Source organism: Lissotriton helveticus, chromosome 6 (assembly GCF_964261635.1).
Source record: "Lissotriton helveticus chromosome 6, aLisHel1.1, whole genome shotgun sequence".
Classification (NCBI taxonomy): Eukaryota; Metazoa; Chordata; class Amphibia; order Caudata; family Salamandridae; genus Lissotriton; species Lissotriton helveticus.
This window is the reverse complement of record NC_136067.1, coordinates 583,876,423-583,900,545: the sequence shown is the minus strand read 5'-3', so window position 1 is coordinate 583,900,545 and position 24,123 is coordinate 583,876,423. Positions and strand designations below refer to the sequence as shown.

General features: G+C 45.6%; 1 protein-coding gene across 2 annotated transcripts in view; it reads right to left on the bottom strand.

Annotated features, from left to right (window-relative positions):
• FAM135A (family with sequence similarity 135 member A) overlaps window positions 1–24,123 on the bottom strand; it is a 938,545-nt gene that overhangs the window by 127,266 nt on the left and 787,156 nt on the right. For both annotated transcript variants that reach the window (XM_078648016.1, XM_078648017.1), the window contains one exon: window positions 3,077–3,187. In XM_078648016.1, the coding sequence (XP_078504142.1) occupies window positions 3,077–3,187 (111 nt within the window). The remainder of the gene's footprint in view (window positions 1–3,076; window positions 3,188–24,123) is intronic.

Here is a 24,123-nt window from a genome sequence, read left to right as displayed (position 1 = left end):
CCCCGACCTGCAACAGCGCCACTCCATTAACCCTACACAATTTTACAAATATCTGCAACTCCGCCACGTCCTCCATACACATGTTTCACCAGATACCTCGCTCACCGAATTTAACCCGCTCGAGGCGCAGATCATCACGGGGGACCTGGGAAAAGGGGGAGTGTCGCGGGTCTATCGTTCCCTAGTGAACAACGGCACTGCCACTTTAGATGTGCTGCGAGCTCACAGGGAGGGATGGCTGGTTCCCCTGGAGGAAGCAGACTGGCGAGATGCCCTAATGGCTCCCAAAGCTCTAAGACCCTTCTCTAAACTACGCCTTATTCAACTTTATTACCTTCACACAGCGTACCTAACCCCGGTGCGTCTACATAAGGTGGGTCTGTGCCCCTCACCAGACTGTACCCGCTGTGGCCACGCCCGGCCGATTTTTACCACATGGTCTGTCAGTGTCCTGGTCTCACCTCCTTCTGGATGGGTATAGAGTCTGTACTCAAACACTTTGGGCTAGCAGGTTCCCCATAATCTCCTATGCCTCCTCCTAGGAGTATTTAACGGCTTGGACGGCTCTCGAGCTGACAAGCGTTTCCTGGGTATGGCGGTGGTAGTAGCCAAGCGAGATATCGCCGCGGCCTGGTCTCAAGCCAAGCATCCTGCTGTTTGCAAATGGTGCAGAGGGGTGGATTGGTGCGCGGCCCAAGAAGAGCCCCTCTTTGAGGGCAGAGTGTGTCCGGAAAAGTTTGAGAGGGTATGGGGCAAATGGTTAAACCTATTGTTTTGAATTTTGTGTTTGTCTTCCTTTTACATGGCTGCTCTGTTCCCTCGTATGAAACACTGTGTTCAGGGGCGGTTTTATTGGTTCACGCCTCCTGCTGTGTTCTGATGATGGACTTTGCAGAATCGTAAATTTCTTGGCTGTCTTTATATGTTTTATTTATAAATGCTAATAACATTGATTATCCCAAAAAAAACAAATAACTGCACTGTGCCCAGAATGATACAGATGAAAAGGAGCTTCTGAGAGGGAGTCAGGTATATATATGCGGCATGTTGGCAGTGAATCATAATCAATGCAGTAAGATCACATTTGTCTTAATGTTAAAGACGAGGTGAGACCGCCTTCAACAGCCAATCATCAAGGTAGGGGAAGACAGCAGGAGATGAAAATCTCAAAAAAGCTTTGACAAAAAGTTGAGAAATATGACAGTCAAAAATTACGGAAGGTAACTCTATCCATATCTGCGTTGATTGGCGCAGAAAGAAAAAACTGGCACCAGCGCGCTGGGGTGGGGTCTATATAGGCTACCAGCACGCAGGGGTACTGCTTGAAAATTTACAAATCCAGTCTGATACCTGGGGAATATTCTAAGGTAAGGAATCTGTAGCTAGAAATCTCAATCAGATGACAAGGATTTACATTTTCTCCCCCACAAAGCTACTGAATCATTTCTGTTTCACAGCATGCATCAGTGCCTTGAGCAAGCTGTCCAGCTAGCTCATTACATAAAGGTAACTGAAGGAGGCATATTAATAAAAATGTATTTCCCATTTTTTAACAGCACTTATCCCATCTTTCCCCTCTGCTAAAGAATAGAGATGTCTGTGTTGCAATCAGATCACTGATAAGGGATGATGTGTACCTCCTGTTGGAACAGAAGCAGTTTCAATTTAACGGTGAAGTGTGTTACTTTAGAACATTCCATGCACACTGCCTCCCTAGAGTTAACTGATGTTAAAAGTTAAACTACATATTTCTCAAACGTAATAAAAGAATAGTAACAATCTTAATCATAAGTGAGCCATTAATAAAACTTAGGGGCACAAAAAGTCTAATTCACGTTCATAGACTGCAAGCTAAATAAACAGGATTTACGGCTTCTACAAAAATAAATTCAACTTGTTTAGTCAGAAAAAAAAACAATTTGGGCAAACCTTTACATATAAATAGGTTTCTGCTATAAGAAAAGGGGAGTGGCTGCGGGAATCCGCCAATCACCCACAAAGTTAACTGTGCAGCTATGCAGAAAGGTTTTGCATGGCGTTTCAAACCCTAGCATAATAATGAAAACTACACATACCTGTCTAACAAGGATCTCAGGTAAGAGATTTCCTCGAAGGGAAAACAAACTGGAAAAAATGGTTTAAAAAAAAGAACAAATTGTGCGGTAAAACTATTCTTGAAGTTAGTTGTATAAGGAAGGTAAGGCGATATGCCTGGAAGTATATCCTGGTTTCTAATTGGTATCCTCTATAATTATGTGAGTTATTTCACAGTTCCCAAAAATGAGGAAATCTAGGACAAGCAGATACAGGGATTTAGTATTTTGTTGTGAATAAACTTGTTATTGTTGTTGATTTGCATTTTGTTGTGAATGTGTCCATATGGATGCCAGTCTTAAAAATTCAAGAATTCGAATATTTGGTTCCCATTAACTATTTTAATGACATTAGGGGCCGATTTACAAAGGGCCTCTGCACTCGTGGCAGGGACCCCATATTTGTCGCGGGGGCCCTACACTCGTGGTGGGACCTCCGCAATGGGTAATTCCAGTACAGAGGTCCACCCGCCACTAGTCACCTCTCCGAGTGCCGCGGCCTTTTGTGAATCGGGCCCCTAGTGTAATTTTGCTCATTAAATGTTTCTTTGTGTTTCTCACTTCGTTGGGGGATATTATTGTGTTGTTTTGTTGACTGCTTTAACTTGGCACATACTTCGCTGTGGACTACCTAACGCTTGTGACAGAAATAATCTGTCTAGCACACGACCTTGATAGCCCGTGAATGTTATTACTATTTACCAACTAAAAGAACGTAGACCATATTTGAATTTAGTGGGTAAAAAGAAGAGGAAATTATCTTAAAAACGTGTAAAATATCACAAACAAAATCAAGAATCATATGAGGATGCTAGATAGTATGATGTATTATGTATATAATTCTTCTGTTTATGCTTTTACCATCATCGCTTGTATAACAGTTTTTGTGTAATCTAGTCTATTACGTTGACATTACACACGAACACACACTATTCCAAACATTGCCATCAACTCGAATATGTACAATTAACGTAACATCTGACCTGCTTTTTTACTCAGTTTATATAGGAAGGTCTGTCGAGGGTCGGAGTGATCTCGACATGTCAGCTGAAGTAAGGAGCCAGATTTTTTCCACTTCTGCATAAACCACAGACCTGTAAGTCCAAAGAAAGTCATCTGATGAATTGCATGCCTGAGTTTGTAATCGGTAGCAAATTCACAACTGCCATTTGAAGGATTTTACACAATAGAGTCAGGCCTATTGGTTTTGCCAAAGTACAGTCGCTCTGTTAAAATGCTGCGTTTAATCTCAAATTCAAAGATGAAACTCTGAGAATATTGTTACTTGCGAGCATAATAAAAATTTCCAAAATTGTGTTATCTAGCAGGCATTAACTACATCCAGGAGTAGAGCAGGGTTTAAGTCGATTTTGCAGCCAAGTGCTTACTATAATCTGCTTGTGGTAGCTGGCTCTTCATGCTGGTACCCGATGCCACCATTCCTTCACAAGTAGCATTTGCCAGCCACTACACGCAGATCATTTTATTAAAGGAAGCATGAAAATGATATCTGGCATTTCCTCTATTTTTCGCCCAAAAGTTTGTCCTCTCTGTTGGAAAAGTGTATGAATGCAAACAGTAAATGCCTCTTAAACTCGCAAGAAAACGTTGAACCAGCCTAGCAAAACAAAGTATTTAGTATAAACGGCTTCATTCGGACAGGGCCAACAAGACCTTTCTTCATTTCAAGCTGACAAATTAAGAAACTTTGAATTTGGTAGCTTAAAGCAAGTGCCTAGGGTCTGAGGGTGCTAACGGATAAGTTATCGGTGAATAATCTTAATGAAAGGATCGAGCAAAGTTTAAATGGAACTAACCCCAAAAAAGTAGAGAAATACTACATGCGGGTGTGACTAGAAGGACAAATGGAGATACCTTTTAAGATAAAGTGGTGCATCATGCAAGCAAAAATCAGGCCAACTAAAAGACAGAGGAATGTATAGTAAATCCGGAGACCGTGCATAAGCGATTTCTCGAGGACAGATCTGCAGTCTGCGTATTTATGCTAAGATATTTATTCCCTGCTTAAGTACACCCATCAGTTACGACCCAAAAGTAACAGGTACAGTGGTGAGGTTTACTTTTTTCATGTTCTATTGCAGAGGAAAACAAATGTCACCACCACGTTAACAACATTATTGAGCAGGCCGTGTGCTTCAATTCTACCAAAGAGAAGTGTAATCAACATACTGCATTTGGGATATATATTTCTGCCAAGCTGTTTCTGAAGTAGTCGCTACGTAGGAAAGCACGAAAGCGGTTTGAAGGTAATACCTATATCCTGATTGTGTTGCGCAAGGTTACTGTCTGGTTAGGGTTAGGCTTGCCAAGTATCGTGTACTAGCACACCACAACTACCTCCTCTGCTTCCTTTTAACAACTAGGTGCATACCGGCAGTTTTAGCTCAAATCATGGAATCCACTGGATTAAGACACCAATAACGAGCAACAGGAAAGGCTAGAACTATATACCGATGTCATAAAATGATATGGGAATGGGGATAATTTAATAATGCTAACACGACAAATACAAATGCATCCTAACACCTGTGTTCGCAGGTTAACAGGTCAGACTTGGCTGCTTGTAAATGAGTAATGCAAGTTCCTTAATTAAGTTTATTCCAGCGGTAACAACTCCAGCTGCTTCAGAGCCCGTTAAGCACACACCTCTCCTCCCAACATTCAGAACACTGTGGCCATTACAATCCAATACTCAAGGAAGATATGGAATTTGAAGGCACGAGCGCACATACAGTCCAACGTATCTTTAGCAAACAAGAAGAACAGTGCAATAAGGAAAGAACAGCATCTCATTACATTACCATAGACATAAAACATAAGTGAAAGTAAAGGGCAAAAGAAAATAAACCTCAGAACCCAAATGCTTACACTTACCTAAAACAAATCATCAAACTTCATGGAGGCACCAACTGCCTTCCAGTCTAGTGCATGGATCCATATAGTGGGAACTTTCACCACTGCTCCCTTCAACATTTCTCGTATTATCCATTACCACAACAAGGTTGTGTTGCGGTGTCATGTGTTCATCTCGTTAAGATCAGATGCGCTCTAGGAAGAGGGCTTTGAGTAGGGTCTTGAATTTCAGGAAATAGGTGGTAGTTCTAATGGGGGGGGGGGACATGGAGTTCCAGATCTTGGGTGCAAAGGATTTAGTTGCGGTTTTGCGTTTCCGAGATTTCAATGGGATGAGAAGGAGCGTGTTGGAGCTTCTGAGATTCCTGGACTGGCCGGCCTTTTTGAGTTTAGCGGCCAGGTATTCTGGTTTGCCTGTATGAAGGGCTTTGTGCGTAAGGCATGCAGTTCGGAAGTTGGTTCGATGTTCAATTGGGAGCCATTTCAGCTCCTTGAGTGCGTAGAAATGTGATCGAATTTCTTGGTTCCTGGTACTATTCTTGCAGCGGCATTGAGGGTGGTTTTAAGGGGGCCTAGGTGAGATTTGGCTGATACGGTCAGGGCTGCGATTCCATAGTCCATTCTGGAGAGCACCAGTGCTTGAGTGGCCTGTTGAAGGTGTTTCGGAGGAAGGAAGGGTTTTATTTTGTAAAGAAGTTTCAGGTTGAGAAACGTGCTTTTGGCAGATCTAGAGATGTGTTTTTTCATGTCTAGTTTGGGGTCTAGGGTGATACCTAGGGACTTTACCGAGTCCGTTGGCGTGAGGGTGCCATTGAGGGCATCAACGGCTTTAAGCCATTCTTCGATTTGGGGGGTTTCGTCTTTGTTGGAGATGAGTAGAACTTCTCTTGATTAAGTTTAAGGTGGTTCTGTGAGAGCCATTGCTGGCCCTCTTTGAGCGTGCCATTTAGTTTGTGCATGTCGTCCATGGAGGTGGTTTCCAGATAAATCTTCGTGTCATCCGCGTAGAGGTGGAAGGGGATGTTGGAGTTCCTGAGTAGCGTGGTGAGGGGTTCCATGTAGATGTTGAAGAGTTGGGGAGAGAGTACTGACCCTTGTGGGACTCCTCTGATGACGGGTAGTGGGTCGGATTCAAAGTTTTTAAATTGTTATTCTTTTGATACACACCCCTCTCGCTATCACCAACGAACTCCTTCCACAAGAACTGTATGGTAAATTTGTATGCAATGCTCTTACGTTAACCAGCTGTGAATTCTGCCCACGCTGGTAAGACGCATAATTGTAGCTGCTGTGAAGCGCTCTGATACCCTCGGGTCTAGCTGGCGCTATACAAAACTTATAAATAAATAAATAAATAATAAACACAAAATCTTTCCAACACTGAGCTTTGCTAGATTATTGTACTCACTAATTACTTCAAATGTTCTGACAAATTTACTCAGACCCTTCCTCTTCCTTCGTTTTCATTTTACCCAATCACCAACTGACAACTTCGCTTCTCGCACAGCATGTATCTGATCATAGTATTTGTATATTGTCCCCTGGCTCTGTTTATGTTCTTCTTAACATTTTGTAAAGAGACAAATCATTCCGCTTAATACACACCCATGCTTGAATGTCTTTAGTGAATGGTTCCTACTCATGAGGATTTTGAAAAGGGTATACCCTGTCACAGTTGGTGAAGTGTGGTAGGCCCATGTAATTTGCTGGACTCCAACTTCCAATTATTACAACTTTTGATGGTCATCTGGATGTGCCTCATTAATACCACGTTAAAGCGCTCAACAGCACAATTGTGTATGGATGGTGTAAGGAAGTATGTCGCCACACAATATTATTCCTGGACAAAAAGCTCTGTAGAGGACCTCAAAGACAAAGGTGGCCCGTTATCACTGAAAAATGATCTGGGCGTGCCCTTAAGCTGGGATGTTTAGTCGAGAGACTTAGTAACGACCATAGCTTCAGCACTTTCAAGGATGCACAATTCTGCCCATTTTGAAAATAAATGAAATAAAACTATAAATAATAGTGCTGCACCAACTTGACCACCAAAATCAGACCTACAATGTCCAGGGCTAACGCTTCTCATGGACCTCCAGGACATTCAAGGGGAGATAAGGGTGGACTAAAAGTGTTAAGGGTCTTGTTTGCCTCTGAACATTCTACACTGACAACTCTCTCGGTCTCAATATCTATTCATGGCCACCAATATTGTGATTTGACTCTTCTTTTGTTTTCAATTATGCATAAATAGCCTTCATGATTGAGACCTAGGATTCCCTTCTTGAGTACTAGGAGCAGCAGTCCTCTCATTAGGAAGCCATCATCTTTCAAAACAGCTCATCCTATACTTCCCAAAAATGTTTCACATCTCCGCTAAGTTCTTTTTCCCATTTGCTTGAAACATATTTCCGACTTTATTAGGTACCAGATCAGCTTCTTAATTGTCTTCCAACTGTTCATTCAAGATGTCATTGCCCACAACAGCTACACTATATTCAACTCAAGTTACATCCAAGGTCCATATCAAGCAAAGGAGCTCTTCTTAAATAAATCTTCAACCTTTTTTTGGTGCGTAGGTAAGTTAAGTACCATAATTGTAGTCCAATGATCTCAAGGATATTCTAGTTAACCTTGGAGTAGATCTTTCCATACCAGTAGTAGTTATAATCTAGGTAAGAGGTTTATAATCGGAAAGCATTAAAGAATCAGCCCCCCCCCAATATACTCCCTGAACTTGTTCCCACCCCATACACAACCAAACTTCCCTCTCTCTATGGTAGAGAACCTTCCGTTTGCGGGAGAGAGAGGTTTATATTGCACATGCAATAATAGATTCATTTGAATTCTCGTTCATTAGTGATAGTACCGCTCCCAACCCTTTACCATTTGCTTCAGTGGTAATAATGGCCCTAGCTTAAGGATTTATACCTTGCAACGTAATGGCATTACTGCCATTTTTAATGCGGTTAAAACATTTCTGGTGCACATCCAGCTATTCAAACATTAGACTTAAAAAAAAAAAAATTGTTGCCGAACACTTGAAGTCTTCATAGCAAAATTCTCCACAAATTTTGCCTAAAGTTCAGCGAGACCCAAGAAAGACCGGACATTGTCCCTATTATTGGGAGATGGGTCATTCCCGATTGACACAATTTACTCCTTCTTGGGTAAAATTAAGAATTTCCTAGTATACATGAAGGAAAGGTTCAATTCTATTAAGGACATGGAGGCCTGGAATATGCTCTGCTTGCTTTCATTTATTGAATCTAGCAGCCTTAAAAAATCAACAATAAAAACGAACTTTCCCTGAATGCAGAAGGGGAAGAAACTACAACAGTTCATCCAATCAGCAGTGAGATTCTCCCATATAGGTGAGTATCCCTTGAACATCCTCCTCTTTCTTGAGTGGGACAGGAGTGGTTCCCTTTCTTTGAATTATTATCCTGTAGTATCATTGGATCCTGAAATAAGCCACATAGAAGGACCATGCACCTGTACTTCAAACTCAAATTGTTAGTCTTAACAACCAATCAGAGAACATTTGATACATATAGTAAAATCTTATTCATAGAAACAGTAACCTTATAAACCAGAACTTTAAAAATGACTTGGCGAAATCTCCTCCCTAGGACCAGAATAAAAAAGATCAAATACTTGTGAACTTACGATAGTCAAAGGAAACAACCGGTATTCCATTGGGTTGGGAATAGTTCTCAGGAACCCAGGGCGGGAATAATCCTCGTCTCTGCGTCCTTAAAAGAATTGAAACTTTCCTTTATGTTTACGAACAATAGTTACTTACCTGTAATCTGTGGTTCTCCAGTATTGGTGTCTTTCATAGATTCACATGCCTGAATCATTCCTCGTCGTCGGAGTGGGAGTCCCACGGTACATAAAAAAGCAATAATATGCCATAAATATGTAGTAACACCAATAGAAATGAACCAGGAATTAAAGCAGCCAATGCTACAGTAGGCAAAAAACTTCCACATCTATGACACTCCTAGTCATTATGTATAGTCCAAACTACAGCCAATCAGGCGCCAGCACCCACCAGAATGTTCTCCCCAGAGGCTCAGGCTCTCAGATTTTCTCGCAAGGAGTGAAGGTAAACATAATAGCCAAAAGCCTCTGAGGGGAGGTGGGCGGGTTGCATGTGAATCTATGAAAGACACCAATACTGGAGAACCACAGATTACAGGTAAGTAACTATTGTTCTTCTCCAGTATTAGGGGTGTCTTTCATAGATTCACATGCCTGAATCAGAGTAGCTAGCAGTACATATTTTTTGCTGAACAGACGCCATGACATCAAGCTTGTCAGTTAGTAATGCAAATAACAATGCAAAGTGAAAATACACATATAGTATAAAGCATAACATAATGCAATCATGGGAATATGTGAAAAACATAATATATAAGAAGCGTCTGACAGCAGAAAGAAGGAGGTGGGAAACAGAGGCTCACCTTAATGAAACAGATGCCGTAGAACAGCTCGACCCACAGAAGTATCAGCCTCGCTGATCGACTCGAGACAGTAATGTCTGGTAAAGGTATGGCGACTAGCCCAAGTAGCCGCTTTGCAGATCTGCTGAAGAGGGACTCCAGCAAATAAGGCCGTAGATGAGGAGACAGCTCTTGTAGAGTGCGCTCGGGGCGCAGCTGGTAAAGGTCTCCCAGCCTGTGCATGGCAAAAGGCAATGGCAGCAGATATCCATCTTGCAATAGTCTGTTTTGATACTGCCTGCCCCTTACGAATCGCACCGTAGGTAATGAACAACTGGTCAGAAGTGCGTACAGTAGACGTTCTTTGCAGATAGAATTTAAGACATCTTCTAATGTCAAGCGAGTGCAAAGCTCTTTCCGCAGGAGTTTGCGGGTCAGGAAAGAACGATTTAAGAACAACAGGTTCGTTCAGGTGGAAATCCGAAGGTACCTTCGGAATGTATTTAGGATTTGTGCGAAGTATCACAGAATCGCTTGTGAATTGCAGGAAAGGATGATGCACAGTGAAAGCTTGGATATCACTAACCCTCCTGGCGGATGTTAATGCTAAGAGCAGTGATACTTTCCACGAAAGAAACTTCAAGTCAGCTCTATGGATGGGCTCGAATGGGTGACGCATTAGTTGACCTAGGACCACATTCAGCTGCCATGAAGGAGGCGGACGGCGTACAGGAGGGAACATACGAAAGAGGCCTTTAAAGAACTGTTGGATAATTCGTGCTGAGTACAGAGAATTGGAACCATCCTGTCGATATCTGGATATTGCAGCCAGAAACACCTTTAAAGTAGCATGAGACAGACCTGTTCGTGCTAATTGCAGGAAAAAAGGAAGAATTTCCTCAGGTGTTGCCAAAAAAGGGTGAACCCCTGCTGAACGGCACCAGATACAGAAGCGTTTCCATTTCAGACTGTATGTCTTGATGGTAGCGGGCGCTCTAGCTTTGGCCAACACCTCTTTACAGTCTTCCGGAATGTTCAGGTTTGCGAACTCACGGTGTTCAGGAGCCAGGCCGCTAATCTCAACGATGCTGGGTCCGGATGGAAGACCTGACCTTCCTGAATACTAAGCAGGTTCGGGATTGGATGTAACTGGATCGGCTTGCTCTCTGACAGTAGGAGGAGTTCTGTAAACCAATACTGGCGTGGCCATCTGGGCGCAATCAGGATGAGTCGGCAAGGTTCTTTCTTCATCTTCCGCAGAACCTTGGGGACTAGTGAATCGGCGGGAAAGCGTACGCAAACGTCAGAGACCAATTGATGGAGAACGCATTCCCCAGAGAATTCTTGTGGGGGTGCCAGCTTGCGAAGCTCTGGCATTTGCTGTTGGTACTTGTCGCAAATAGATCTAAATCTGGCCAACCCCACTGATGAAATATATGTTCCACTGTCTCCTGGTGAAGCTCCCATTCGTGGGTGGTGATCGTTGTTCTGCTGAGTGCGTCCGCTAGGACGTTTTCCGTCCCCGGAACATGCACTGCTTGCAAATGCACATTGTGGTGAAGAGCCCATGTCCATAAATCCTGCGCCTCTTGAGACAGGAGAAGAGATCGAGTTCCCCCTTGTTTGTTGACGTAGTGCATGCTTGTTGTGTTGTCTGTTCGTATCAACACATTGGTGTCCTGAATGATGGCACAAAACGCCTTGAGTGCAAGAAAAATGGCTCTCAGCTCCAAACGGTTGATGTGCCACAGTTTCTGTTGCGCAGTCCATTTGCCGCTGATCGTGAGGCCTTGTAGATGAGCCCCCCAGCCCTCGAGGGATGCATCTGTAGTGATGGTGAGACTTGGTGCTTCTTGAAGGAACGCACAACCCTGACTCAGATGACACCTCTGTGTCCACCAAAGAAGAGACTTCTTCATGAGTGGCGTGATTTGAATGAGGTCCTCGAAAGTGCCCGAAACCTGCTGCCACTGCAAGGTTAGTTCCTCCTGAAGCGGCCTCATTCGAAGTCGGCAATTTGGAAGTAATGGAATACAAGCCGATGCCATCCCTAGAAAAGATTTGTATAGTCGGACAGAAACTGACTTTCTTTGCATGAGATCTTGTGCTAGCCGACTTATCTTCATTTGTCTCTCCTTGGAGACGAAAACTCTGAGTTTTTGAGTGTCCAGAATCGCTCCTAAGAATGCTCTTCTTTGAGACGATTGTAATTGGGATTTGCTGAAATTGATTGTCAGGCCTAGGGATTGAAACAGGTGCAGACACTGTTGAAGGTGGTGTTGAACGGTTTCGTGAGAACTGGCCTTTATAAGGCAGTCGTCCAGATATGGGAAAATTTGTATTCCCTCCAGCCGGAGGTGTGCAGCCACTGGAGCTAACACCTTTGTAAATACTCTTGGAGCTGACCGCAGTCCAAAAGGAAGAACCTTGAACTGGTAGTCCCTGCCAGCCACCCTGAAGCGAAGGAATTTCCTGTGGCGAGGTAAAATGGGGATGTGGAAATATGCATCCTGGAGATCTAAAGTGACCATGCAATCTCCTGCTGCTAGAAGATGCAATATTTCCTGAAGAGACAGCATCCGGAATGTCAATTTCCTTAGATATTTGTTTAAAGCGCGAAGATCGAGGATCGGGCGCCACTCCCCGTTCTTCTTCCTTATCAGGAAGAACCTGGAGTAAAATCCTATTCCTCTCATCCTCTGAGGAACGCTCTCGATCGCTCCTTTTTGTATCATCATTTTGATTTGGGTAAGCAGCTCCTTCAGGTGAGCTGGAGGCGGTCCTCTTGGCGGTACATTAGGAGGGAATTTTTCGAATTCGAGGGCATGGCCCCTGGCCACAATATCCAGGACCCATTTGTCTGTTGTTATAGACTGCCAGTTGGAGTAAAATTTTGATATTCTTCCGCCAAGTCGATTGTGAGGGTGGAAAGACATTGTCGCTTGTCTTTGCCGCGGTAATTAGTCTTACCCCTGTTTGGGGTGTATTGAGATCTTTTCTGCCCATAAGACTGGTAGCGCTGTGTCTGATAACGCTGATTACCTTGTCGGTATGTGGATTGTTGTTGTTGTTGGTATCCACCTCTATTGAAGGACGTTCCTCGTCCTCTCGCTCCTCGAAAGGGCGGCTTGTGGAATTGTAGAGTGCCCAAGGATCTGGCTGTTTCAGTATCCTTTTTTATCAGTTGTAAAGCTTCCTCCACCTTGGGGCCGAATAAATATTCGCCATCAAATGGCATGTCTAAAACTCTGTTCTGAACCTCTTGCCTGAAAGCAGTGGAACGTAACCATCCCTGTCTACGGAGAACAGCAGCTCCTGCTAATTGACGAAATCCCGTAGAAGCAACATCAACAGCTGAATCGATCATCTCTTCAGAGATCCTTTGACCCTCTTGGAGAATTTGGAGTGCTTCAGACTTGGATTGCTCAGGGAGGAGATCGATAAATGGTGCGATGTCCGACCACATTTGGCGGTCGTACCGACCTAAGATGGCCAATGCATTGGCAGCACGAACAGTTGTTGCAGCCATGGTGGAGACGCGTTTTCCAATTGAGTCAAGGCGTCTGCCATCCCTATCCGGCGGCGCCGTAACTGCAGAGGACGGATTTCTGGCTCTTTTCTGAGCAGCCTGGACAATTACTGAGTCAAGTTTTGCCTGTCCAATTAGACATGCAGGCGTCTTTTCAGGAGCTTTATACTTTTTATCAATTCGTGGCAAGACTGGAGGAATGGAAGCCGGGGTTGACATCACCTTAACACCTTCCTTCCAGATGAACTCCACGATGGGTATTGTTCTTATCTGTCGTCTAGGCTGATCTTTGAAATCGTATAAGAAACATTCTTGTTGCGTATGTTCCATCTTTATATGAAAGCGTTCAGTCGCACGCTCCATCAATAAGTGAAAATTAGCCACATCCACCGGAGGGGAGGCCGACGCAGTCTGAGGAGATGTTGAAGGAGATTGTACCTGATAGTCCTCCCACTCCGATAAATCATCCACTTCTCCCTCTTCCCGTTGGTCTTCATCTTCCGAAGATTGCGGATCTATTTCGTGAGTAGGTTGTGGGTGTGAAGGCGGACACACCGGTGGGATCACGGGTTGAGGTGTTTCCAAAGTAGGAGTTGCCGGCCCAGAACCTGTTGATTCTGAAGGTGGGAACCTCCGATAGTAATCGTCCAGCATATATTGTAAGTTGGATATTAAATCCAAAGGCACTTGAGCAACAGGATTACTCACTGGTATTGATACATGAACAGGAGATTGAGAATCATCACATTCCTTCTCTTGAAGTTTAATATGCAACTCCGATGGACTAGTAGCTTGTCCAAAAGTATTCTGGACCAACTCATCCTCACTTTCAGAGTCCAAAAGTTGGTCTGGCACTTCAGAAGACACCTTTTGAGGTGAAATACAAAGGGGTGAAAGCTGCATTGCTGTTTCGCGCATTTGCCCTGATGCTTGTCGTGGCGTTAAAAACACCGTCGACGGAGACCACACTTGTAGTGCCGTGCATGATGACGACTGCGGCGTCGTCGGAGGATCCCCTCCCGATTGTCTTGTCGTCGACGGAACACCTGTCGTCAACGGGACATTTTTCGCCAAAGGAACACTCACCGTCGACGGGACACTCACCGTCGATGGGACACCCTTCGTCGACGGGACACTCTTCGTCGACGGGACACCCTTCGTCGACGGGACACTCTACGTCGACGGGACACTCTACGTCGACGGGACAGTCTTCGTCGACGGGACAGTCTTCGTCGACGGGACAGTCTTCGTCGACGGGACAGTCTTCGTCGACGGCGTGGAGCCCGACGACGAGCTCGTCGACGGAGTCTTCTTTGTCGACGGTAAAGCCTTTAGAGGTGTCGACGACGAGGCGTCGACGACGGACGTCGACGATACAGGTCTTACAGACACAAATACCATAGTTGGAGACGTCGTCGACGATGACATAACCATACCAGGTTTAGGAGAGGAAAATGTTACCGTCGATGTCACTGTAGTCGTCGTTCTCGTCGACGAGGAAGCTGAAGAGGACATCGTAGTAGGTGGAGACTATGTCTGTGGTAAAATCCTCTCAGAAGACTGCGGAAACTTGAGGATTGTCCCTTTTTTGGAAACAGCAGCACTTTCAGTGCCCTTGGTAGTGGGGACAGTCCTAGATGTTGAAGGCTTATCCAGTCCCTTAGAAGGTGGTTGTTTTTTTAGTCAGCTTAGCCTTAGGAGATGACATTCCTTCAGGCGCAGGCCTCTTCCTAGAGGCTGAAGTAGAACCAGAGGCAATGCTGTCTACCTCAGAAGCAGCATTAGAAGAATCCTTTAGCCTTTTCAACCACAGAAGCAAACAACCCTCTCTATCCCTGAGAGTCTTTTGAGGCATGGTTCTGCAGATCTTACAGTCAGAGGCCTGGTGATCTGGGTAGAGACAATAGATACACTTTTTATGTGGATCTTTTTCAAAAAGCCGAAGCTTACCACAGCAGTCACAGGCTCTAAAGAGAGATTTCTTAGAAGACATACTTAAAAGTAGAAACAAATGGAGTTAGAAGTAAGAAAACTGAGCAGAGCTCAGGGAGACTCCCTTTCACACGACGTGCGGTAGAAAATCTGAGAGCCTGAGCCTCTGGGGAGAACATTCTGGTGGGTGCTGGCGCCTGATTGGCTGTAGTTTGGACTATACATAATGACTAGGAGAGTCATAGATGTGGAAGTTTTTTGCCTACTGTAGCATTGGCTGCTTTAATTCCTGGTTAATTTCTATTGGTGTTACTACATATTTATGGCATATTATTGCTTTTTTATGTACCGTGGGACTCCCACTCCGACGACGGGGAATGATTCAGGCATGTGAATCTATGAAAGACACCCCTAATACTGGAGAATAGGACTTTTCATTCTATGGCAGGATCGGAGGCAAGGATTATGCTTGTTCAAAGCTTATCAACCACCAAATAGGCAAAATCCAGGAACGGTTTAAAGTAAAATCATTTAAAATGGAGTCAAAAGACCAGTCCGCTGCATGACAGATATCCTCCAGGCGAGCCCCTAGAGAAAAGGTTTTTGAGGCCATTGCAACTCTGACAGAATGTGTGCCAAATTGCGAGACATCAATGCTCGCTTCTTGTATAACCCAGCAGACCCACTGAGCGATGGTGGGAGGAGTGGCCGCTTTGAAAGGATTCATGAGGGAGATTAGCAACTGGCATTCTCTTGGCGGGTGGAGTTCCCCGATCATGTTCTCATAAGCATCGCACAACAAATGTTCGGGGCCCTATCGAAAGCTGGGCAGGACACTACATTTGAATTTGACTTAGTGCATCGTGAAATACGAAAGGTTACTCCTTGTGGAGTAAAAATCCGACCTGTGATGTCCAGGATTCGGACGTCCGACAGCATGACAAAAGACACAAAAACATGGCGAGCTATGCTGAAAGCTACATGCGGGATAAGTACTTGTTCTTCTGCCATGCCTGAAAAAGATGGAGAACTTTGTTGACATCCCATAGAGACGAGTATGTGGTGTCAAAGGGCAGAGCTAAACGTATCCCCTGCACCAGCTTGCACACCAAAAGATGTTCTCCTACTGGAGGTCCCTTGCAAAGGTGTGTGACCCGTGGAAATGGCCGATCTGTAGGAGTTTATCATCCGATATGCTAATGTCTGTGAAGCCATCGATGCCATGAAATTCATGATAGGGACTTCACAACCCATGGGATCCTTATCCTCCTGCACACACCAACGGACACATCGAATATGTGACGTTACAACGCCACATATTTCATCGCAGTAGGTAACAATGCGGACGGTACATTGTCCGCGTTGTTACCACGCATGGCATTACAACGCAAGGCGTTTCTACGACTTGCACTAGATGGTGCGCTGGACTTGGGAATAGTATAAATTACTATTCCCACTCCAGTTAGGGCAACAGAAGGGAATGTGTTGGACTTAAAATCCAAGACATTCCCTGGTGTTGCAAGCCATCTAGTCCAAGTCGTATAAACGACTTGCGTTGTAATGCCATGCGTGGTAACATTGAGGACAATGTAACGTTCGCGTTGTTACCAACGCGTGTGGTACTCACAGCATTGTATATGAAGTCTCCCGGACCCATCTGGACCATGCAGATCTGTAGCGTTTGCTAGTGCCAACTGCCCAGACTGCAGCGAGCATTCTCTCAGCCTTGTGCGAAAGTCCTGGGACTCACCAGCTTTGCCGTAAATATGCAAAGCCATGAATGGCATGCGCCTAACGGGTGACACTTGCCAAATGGATTCCTAAGGAGATCTGGAGCATAGGGTAGATGGATTGGAGAATCCCAGGAAAGTACCAGTAGAACTGGAAACCATACTTGAGACCTCCAACATGGAGTGACTAGGACTACTCTTGTCCTGTCTCCTGACGTGGGTGGACAACCTCATGTCCATCGCGAACGGAGGGAACGCATATCCTGTCTCCAGCAACCAGTCTTGTAGGAATGCATCTGTTGCCATCACCAGAGAGACCGGCTTCCAGCTGAAATATCTGGGAAGCTGGGGGTCCTGCCGAGAGGCAAAGAAGTGCAATGTGAAAGGACCCCACCGGGCTTCCAATCTTCTGACGACACTGGGATCCAGTTGCCACAGACTCATGTCTGATCATTGTCTTGAGCACCAGTCTGCCACTGTGTTGGAGGCCCCAGGAAGATATTCTCCCATAAATGATACCTGGTTGGAAAGACAGAAGGTCCAAAAATCTTTGGCTAAATCCGCCAGAGCTTTTCACTTAGTTCCCCCCAGGTGACTGATATACCTGACCACTGAGATGCTGTCCATATTCAGGAGGATGCTGCACTGGACCCTGTGCTTGGTCCAACACCTAATGGCGAAGGACCCAGCCATGAGCTCCAAACAATTGATGTGGAGATGCTGTTAATCTGCGGAGCACTTTCCTCCTGTAAAGGAGTCCCCGCAGCGGGCACCCAAACTCAACTTGCTGGCGTCAGATTCGATGACAATATCCAGGTCGGAGCCGAATATGGCCCTCCCGTGCCAAGCCTTCATGTGTGGCACCCACCATCTAATTTCATCCTTGACTTCCTCAGTGAGGGAAATCTGCTCTGAGTACTGGAGGCCTTTGCACAAATGGGAACATTTGAGCCGCTGGAGGGCTCTGTAATTGAGCGAACCCGGGAAGATCACTTATAGGGAAGAGCAGAGAAGACCCAACATATGGGCCTCCTGCCGAAGAAAAGATGTTAGTCTTTATAAGGTCATCCTCAATTCTCTGCGAATTATGGCTATCTTTCGGGAAGGTAGACTTGAGGTCTTCTCCACTAATGATGGAGCCCAGAAACGTTGTCTGTTTGGCCGGGGCCAGAAGGGATTTTCGCTTGTTGAGGAAGATCCCTAGGCTCTCCAGTAGATAGATTGTCACCTGCAAATGTTATGCCAATCGGGTTGGACACTGGTCCAGCAGCAGGACATTGTCTAGGTATACTATGAGGTGGAAGTCCCGAGACCTGGGGTGATCTAACACCAAGACCTTTATTCGCATTATTGGTAATACACAGTGTAAGGCCTACAACCCGGGGGCCGACCGTTGCGTAATTCAACATCTGTTCATCGTGCGTATGAATACATCGCCCTTCAGCCGACAACCCTGGGGTCCGGCGGCGCAGAAAAGTTACGTGTATACAACACAGGCATATCGTGAACTAGACAAGGTATAGGTCTAGGGTTTTTCTAACTTTTGAAACGTAAAACAACTTGTATTTATTGTATTACATGATGTTTACACACAGGGTCCTCCTCCCGGGTAGTCGGTGTAGTAAAATAGCTCTGGACCGTTCCTTCTATTATCTATTTGGTAGACATCAATATGCGCGCCACTGTTTTATCCCTGTTTCTGGTTCAGTTCCCCCCAGCTATGATCCATGTTGTACCTTTACCCTAACTTTCTTCATCAGAACTGGTGTCATCATCCTCTGGTAATGGTTCGCATATGTTACCCCTATATACATTCCAGGGTGCCCATATTTTATTCCATTTATGCGGGCTGGCCCTGGTGATACAGACTGTACGTTCCGTAACCATAAGCATGTCCATGTTCTTGGACCATAATGTCAGGGTCGGTACTTCTGAAGCGCCCCATTTTTGTGCTATGTCCCTCTTTGCCACCATGATGCCTAGCGCGCTCCACAGTTGACCATATCTGGATAAGTCATTAGGTCCCCATATGTTTAAAATGCACTTGCGTGGTTCTGGTATTAGTGAAAGTTCAAGCGCTTGCGAGATTGTTCCATTACCTGTCTCCAGTATTCGGCTATCAAGGAGCAGTCCCACCTCCTCCCCGCAGCCAAAAGGGATGTGGTGTTCTGTTCAGTTTGTGTAACATAGTTTGTGTGTAGTATATCCTATGTAGGATCTTGAGTTGTACTAGCCTAAATTTTGCCGAGATTTGCACCTCTCTAGGGGACGCCAGCGCTTCATTCCATTCATTGTCGTCCATGTCCCCCACCTCTTCCGTCCATTTCTCCCTTAATTTCAGTGTGGGGGTTGGTAGGTTATTAAGTAATTTACGATAGGTGAGGGAAGTTGCCTTACGTTGCATAAAGTCCGTAAGTAGCCTGTCCTCTAACGGTGAGGATTCCGGGAGTTCGGTTTCTGGCGGTATGACCTGTAAGAGCGCGTGCCTGATCTGTACATAGCGGTAGAGTTCGTTCGGCCCTAGGTCGTACTGTTGCTGGAGTAGCGAGAACGGGAGCACCACCCCTCTGTCCCATAGGTCACCCACTGTGGATATGCCAATACTGTCCCATTGTGCAAACCCTCTGCTAAGTCTTAGCCGTCCCAGTGCTTTGGTATCCCAGAGCGGGGTAAGCTTAGTGATATTATTTGCCCAACCCAGTTCGCCTGAGCTGTATGCCACAAAGTGACCGTATGTTTTGTGGGGCCAATCAATTTATTCGCCTTGCTTTTATCATAGAGTGTCGTAAGTATGCCAGTTGTGCCTAATTGTGCTCTGTCGGCCCAATATGCTGGGTCTTCCTGGGGCACGCGAAGCCATTGGTTTATAATTTTGAGTTGTGCCGCCCAATAATACATTTGCAGGTTGGGTAGTGCAATCCCGCCGATCTAATACCTGTTTTAGAACCTTGGTGAAGCACCAGGAGGCGGAGGACATACTTAAAGGCAATGTCATCAACTTGTAAACCTGATCTCGCCATCAGAATTGGAGGAACCTGCTGTGCAGAGGGAGAATGGGCACCGTCAGGTACACATCTTCTAGGTCCAAGCGTACCATGCAGTCGTCCGGGCGGAGGAGGTCGAGCAGGAGATGGATCCCCTTCATCTTGAAATGGCGGTAGACCAACCATCCATTGAACTCTCTGAGGTTTATCACTGGTCATTGTCCTCTGTCTCTCTTCTCTACTAAGATGATTTTGCTGAGAAAATTGCATGGGTGCAATTGAGCACAGGTCATTGCCTCCTTCTGCAGGAGAGCCGCAACCTCTTGGTCTATCAAGGCTGCCTGATCGTCTGCAAAAGTCAGCGAAATCGGCTAAGAAGGATGGACTGGGGCTCGTAGAACTAAGTGGAAATCCCTGATAGTTTGCAGAACCTACGCATCGGAGGCAATCCTCTCCCAAATGTGACTGAATTGTGCCAACCTGCCTCCCACCTTTAGTGAGGAAAAGTGGCGAATCCTCACCTGTTTGAACGTGGAATTGCACTCTGGATGAGCCTCTGGGGTTACAACCCTAGTATTCTCTGTGGGTGGTAAAGAACTCACCTTGGCAGGACTGACCCTGCATCCTTTTGGAGCGTTTGGGACAGCCTTGGGTGTAGAAACAGTCAGCGTGCGCCCTCTGCCACGGCCACGCCGACAACAATTCTTGTGTTACTCTTCCGACTGGTTGCATGGTTCTGCGAGGGAAAAGCCTCCAGTATGGGGCGGAAATAGTCCAATAGGTTCAGAGGTACGGGGCAGACATAGGCTAGATGAATTTGCCATCACTCTAGGGTCGCCATTGCGGATGCCTCGCATGATGAATAGAGACGTTGACAGTCTCGCAGAATTCATCAGTGAGGGGAAGGACCTGTAGGGAATCCTTCTTGAAATATTCATCATCCATGGCTCTCAAAGGCTTGATAGGGGTCTGGGATGACCACAGAGTAGCCAAGCGCTTTAATTTTTTTTTAAAAAGGGGGGGGCATAAGCATTGTCAAATTCTGGGCATAGGGGAAGCAAGTAGGTAAAAGGCAGTGTTAGCCGCAGGCACTTTCTTTTGCGTAGCACAAGGCTGTTAGGGGACTGGGCAAGACAGTTCACGTTTGGGACACGCTGAGGACGAAATTAGGGTCAATGCCCTGGGGCCAACTCACCAACACTTAAATGGGTATTAAATAACACTTGGTCCCAGCCCTGTAAACAGTGTGTCAAACGCAAATATGCGCTACTCAAAATACCAACTGGTACAGACCAGCTGCGCGGGCGTCAGGCTGTTTCTTACACGAGCAGTCTTTTGAATTTTACAGACCCATTACAAGACGGGTGTAAGGGCTTCCAGGCGGGCGGCTTGGGTCAAGTTCCGCCTCTACGGGGACGCAGGCTCGTAAGTATTCACTCTTGGACTAGAATGTATCCCCTGCGGAGTAACAGACACTTCTCGTTGAATTTGCGCCCTTTAGGAGCAGCCGGCTTCACCATGTTCACATCGTTCCGAGTCCCATTAATTGCTGCAAAAGGATCGCTGAAATGCGTTCCCTTGGCAGCACCAGGGCGGCGCGGTGCTGTGATTACCACGTAGCTTAGAAATAATCACCGTAACATTTATCAAACAATTCTCAAGAGAAACGTGTAACTGCTACTTAACTGCTGGCAAGCAGGAAAGAAAGAGAAGGATGTTCAAGGGATACCCGCCTATATGGGAGGATCTCACTGCTGACTGGATGAACTGTTGTAGTTCTTTCCCCTTTGCATTCAGAGAAAGTTCGTTTTATTGTTGAGTTTTGAAGTTGGCTGGATTAAATAAACGAAAGAAAGAGCATAATCCTTGCTTCCGGTATTGCAATAGAATCCTATTTTCGTAAACTCATGTCCCAAATAGGTAACTGATTTAAGGATCGTAAAATAGCTCGTCACAGCTAAAAGCGTCCCCAAATAGTTCACATGGATCAGTGTGGGCACAGCAGGAATCAGCAAGAACACACAGCAAGTTCCTTTAAATTAATTCCAGCTATAATAACTGCAGATGCTACAGAGCATGTTAAGTACACACCTCTACTCAGCTCCCAGCCTTTATAATGCAGTCCTGCCAAGTATCACGCAATAGGTGTGACACTCACGCATTTCAGTGTGGTGTTCCGCTTCACCGCACTGAAATGCAATGTCACGCATATTGCCACTGCCAGCGCACGTCACCGGCGGCGCCTGTGTGCACCAGTGCGACAGCTCTGCTGCTCCGAGAGACGTGCTGCCAGCAGCTGCTTGCTGGGCTCGGAGTTCGTAAATAGTTAAACATCCATGATCTGCTCACAGCTTTGGAATGGCTGAGAGCGTTTACAATGTAACAAAACTGCCAAGCTGGCAGTGGCTCTTACCATCACAGTGAGAGTTAATTGATAGAGATTAAATGTTTGGCGCCGCGGGGGTGGCGTCACGTCCTGGTGCAGAAGGCGGGGAGTTTTTTTACAGGAGAAGACAGGCGTTAAAAGTCAGCGGGTGGAGCTTCAAATCATGGCGCGCACCCTGCAGTGCTCCCTCCGCCTGCTGTGCACCGACCCGGGACGACCCGTCGTGCAGTCAAGTATGCTATGTGACCCGTGCCGAGTTCAGTTATTATAATAGCTGAGCCTCACGTCACTGAGGCAGTTACCGGAGAGTGCAGTGGCCGCCGATGAACAGAATGAAAGAAAGAGGTGAGGGTGTTTTATAGTCTGTCACCTATGAATTTATTATGAACTGTGCCCCTAACTTTAACGTTGTTGCTTCTGAAAGGCCTAACTGCTGCCTTTGTTCGTGCTGCTCTACTATGGGGCTTATCTGGCAGATTCTTCGGAATTTCTGAGTGCGTCAGGAACGGATGCCACAATGACGGCTCTGCACATCAAATACATCCTGTGGAGAGAGGGTGTGAAGCGACAGGCAGAGTGACGGTTTTGGGGTTGCACGAAATATGCAGAGGATTATGGCCTGTCAAATAACCGTGTTTTATTTGGCGGGTTCGTGGTGTCCTGCATTAGGGTGAGTCAGGCAGAACACTCAGCAGCAGCAGACTCACCGAAGACAGCCCTGTACTAAGGAGGCGGGTGCTGCGGTGGGCACACGCCCTAAACCTGACACTCAGAGTCCACTGCAGGCTCATGGTTCCCATGCACGCAATGCTAATCCTCCGCACCTCACTTCGTCTCTAGCCCCTTGCTATGGTAAAACAGCTGTAGGTCCCTAGCTAATCCTTCCGTAATTCTCGCCTCTCTGCATTTGAGTTAGTGGAGGCAGCTCTGCAGGCGCAGTGTCTTGGGCCACATGGTGATTTTATAAGGCTTCCGGCAGACATACCAGAAGCAGATGTGGGAGAGCTCAGCACAGAGGTAAATTTCTATGGCCCAAACCAAAGTGGCATCCTTTTCATTTGACACACAAAAGGCTTGGCAGTCCTGAACAGCTGAAGTGCCAGCCCTCTGTTACTGAGGACTGCAGTCACCTCAGCCTGTATCTGGTTACTGCCTTCTGTTTTTGGTGCTTTGTAGCAGTTTTAATATATTAATCAGACTTTCTTGTTGCTCAAATGAGTGTAGCGTCTTATATTTATATGATTCCCTCGTTTTCATTGCATGATTTTGCTCGTGTGAAAGTGTCACTCATAATGGTTGAAATGTCACTCACAATTACACTGAAAATATGAAAATGTCACACGTAGCATTCTGAAACCTTGGCAGCTATGATAATGCCATGTAATCACACTCAAATCCTCAAGGGAGGGACTGAACGTGATGAAATGAGTGTTCATCCAATCCACACTCCCCGTAACGAAATTCAAAGCAAAATATTTAGCTTTCACAGAGGTGCACATAACGAGAGGGAACAACCATACCACGTACACATCATACCTTTGAAAGGCTGCAGACAGCACTGCAAGCATTGTGAACCTGCTGTTACTCCACACCTCTTTTTGCAAATGAATGCTATATACACTTCACCCATCCAGGGGCCCCTTAAAACCTGATCCCTATTTAGGGCAGCTTTGGTACTTCTTACCGGAGCACACTAATCAGACAGCACTCCTGCAGTTAAGGACATATTCTGAAAACATGCACAATTGCTTGCAAAAGAGCCAAAACATTGAAACCCGAACAAAATGGCAGACAGAATAATCGTAAACACCTACAAAAATATGCTTTTATTTTAGCCACTTCTAAAATGTATCGTATGTATATCACTTTCTTAATGGTAAGTGTATATTTAGACTATTATCATTTTTTTCAGCACATTTATTCGGTTGATTGCTTGTCACATTGCCTAATAGGGCAGACATTTTCCTGGGGGGAGCTGATAAGTCAGAAGAACGAATAGGGTTGAAATGTGGCTCCTCGCAGAGGTTAAATCCTACCACAAGTGCTGATTCTTACAGAGGGACTCTTGCCTGTGAGGTCTCCTCGAGGACAGGAGGAGTAGCTGGTAATAAGGCTCGGGAGAGCCAGTCTGGGGGAGGAAGGTATAA